This window comes from Amphimedon queenslandica, unplaced genomic scaffold, assembly GCF_000090795.2.
Source record: "Amphimedon queenslandica unplaced genomic scaffold, v1.1 AMPQUscaffold_9816_Cont17978, whole genome shotgun sequence".
NCBI lineage: Eukaryota > Metazoa > Porifera > Demospongiae > Haplosclerida > Niphatidae > Amphimedon > Amphimedon queenslandica.
In genome coordinates this window covers 1-2667 of record NW_003549912.1, presented here as the reverse complement: position 1 = coordinate 2667, position 2667 = coordinate 1, and the positions used below count along the sequence as shown (strand labels likewise).

Below are 2667 nucleotides of genomic sequence, written 5' to 3'. Positions count from 1 at the left end.
GTCCAGAGGTATTATACTAGTAGACCAATCATTATTACTAGTATATCCTATACAGTAACACAATAGTTGAATTAATGACAAGTACATGTTACATGTACATGTATATTATTAATTAATATAATATCTGTATTACATGTATGTCAGTTAATAAAACAAAATGCTATACTTTTAATTTATAATTATTATATTCAATATGTACACATTGTGTACATTCAATACATTTGTACTGTATTTGCATGTACTCACTGAGTTCAATAACTGCTGGATCACTTAGTGTTATGAACAAGTCTCTCATTCCTCCAAACACAATTATCCAGTTAGTGGTTGGAGTCACACTCCAAACTGAGAGAGAATGATAAAATCTCTTAGTCACATTGTCTGGTATATTAACCTATAAAAGAAGAAATAGACTAATTTAAATATTAATGATAATTAATTTCGTTATTTGTGTATTATTTGTTCTTTCAATGAAAATGAATCTATTACTGTACTGTGTATTAAAACCTCCAAACCACGCCCACAAACTATAAGCCCACCATAAACTGTATAACAACAAGTTTTTATGGGAAAAAAATCCTTTTTTCCAGTATTTGTCAGTAAAACTTTCAACAAACCGTTACGATCAGCCATATACATGTACACATACTATAGAATATAATTTTCATTGACAAAATTGGCAAAAAATTTTTCACAACTAAAATTTAATGCTATACAGTTTAATGTAAACCATTCTTTCAGTAATTATTAATTATTTACATTATACAGTATAACATACATAAGTACAATACTTGATCACTAGTACATAATAATAACCAGTTATGATGTATTGTTATTATATTATAATATACTTACCAGTTCCTTCCATGATTTATTGTTAATATCAAATATCCAAATGTCATAACTAACAATTCCACCCACCACTAGTAGGTGTGGTCCTGAGCTAGTGTTAATCAATACACTGGAATGAGCACCTCTTTTCCTTGGCCATTGTACTGATCCTCCAGGATTAGATAACATTGAACAATTCTAAAATAATAAAAATTAATCATCATAAACTCAATGTTATGAATAACAATACTGTATAGCGGGTATATTTCGTCTGGAAAATTTTTATTCTAAGCAGGATTAGAAATTTCAGTTCATTTCATTTTTATTCTGAATAGCTATTTTGCACATGTGGCATTGAGGAAACACCTTTTTCGCTTGGAAAATATTCATTCCACAAGGAATGAGAACAAAAAAGAACAAAATTAAACAGCACTGACGGAATATACCTGCTATATGGTACACCCATACAATGCATTATTAATTATTAATTAATGTAATTATACTAATAATACACTCACCACTGATGTATCAGTAAAATTAAGAATATACACATTGTTACTGTCTCCATCAGCAATGCTACCTCCAAATAATATAGCACTGGAATCATTAATTGATGTTAAAGTGAATTTATCAATAGGAGGTGGTCTGTCTCCAGTGACAGTCGGTGATATCCATTGTCCTAAAAATATCAATAATAATAATTAGTGTGAATGGAATGCATTGGGTGAAGCAAACTAGTTGATACTTCTTTGATCATATTATCAAATAATTAGGAGTGACAACCATGAACAAACAAGCAAGCAATTCTCAATGCAACCAGTCTGAGTGGAGAACCACCAAATAACAATACTTCATTATATTAATATAAACTGTATGTGCTCTGACCTGTTGAGAGTTTATAGAAATGGATCTCATTGCATTGTCGATGACCAGAAGCTAATCCTTCAGCCTCATAGTACTGGGCACCAGGTTGTTGAGATGTATTATAAGAAGATGGTCCATATCCTCCAATTACTACAAGATAGTCCTCACCGTTCACTTTTATTGCTATCATGTCACAGAGGTGCTTCATCATAGGACCATGATGAGATGTAGTAGGAGAGAGTTCCTTCCAATTGAAGGTATCAACATTAAAACTATATTAATAATAATTTTTATCAGTAACTATTATGTTTACCTGTACAAACTATTATGAAAACAGCCATCATGATTACAATGGCCTCCGAAATAAAATATTTCCCTTCCAATGGCAGCAGCTGCATAGCTCTTAACACCCAGTGGAGGGTTACCAGTGGTGGGTTTCTGCTCCCACCTACCAGTCCTTAGGTGACACACCTCCATCACAGAACACATTGATTTCTTCTCTTGATTATTATGTATATACTGCAGGGAGACCAGGCTGGGCCCCACCCCACATGTACAGGTAGTCTCCTACCCGTACAGTGGAGTGATCCCACCTCTTCACTGGTTGATAGTCTATAGATAACAAGAGGTAACAGTAACCGTTAATGATACACTAATAGTAACAACACACGAGTCATAATCAAGTATAAACAAAATACTGACCTGGTGCTTTGGCTGCCATCAGGGTCTATGCCGTGTTTGAAGCTAACTAAGGGGCGTTACTAGAATGCGGATCAGTGCGGATTGCTGCGGATCGTTCCGCACGCTGAACCAAGCACGTGAACGCGCGGAACGTGCACGGGCGTGTGCCTAGAATGCGGATCAACTCCCAAGAATTCAGAATATACACCATAACTTCCCGCGGATCAGTCCTCTTGTTCTTCTAATCCATTCAATCTTTATTTGTTGCAATGTTTAACTCTTTATAAAGTAAAA

At 34.2% G+C, this 2667-nt stretch overlaps 1 protein-coding gene across 1 annotated transcript; it reads right to left on the bottom strand.

Annotated features, from left to right (window-relative positions):
• Positions 1–386: 386 nt before the first annotated feature.
• LOC109590587 (kelch domain-containing protein 4-like) lies at positions 387–2433 on the bottom strand. The gene is made up of 6 exons (XM_020006481.1): positions 2395–2433; positions 2006–2304; positions 1714–1964; positions 1347–1507; positions 972–1026; positions 387–391 (listed from the first exon to the last, which is right to left on the bottom strand). Exons 2-6 carry the CDS (start codon positions 2179–2181, stop codon positions 387–389), a joined length of 648 nt encoding a protein of 215 aa, XP_019862040.1. The 5' UTR covers positions 2182–2304; positions 2395–2433.
• Positions 2434–2667: the final 234 nt, after the last annotated feature.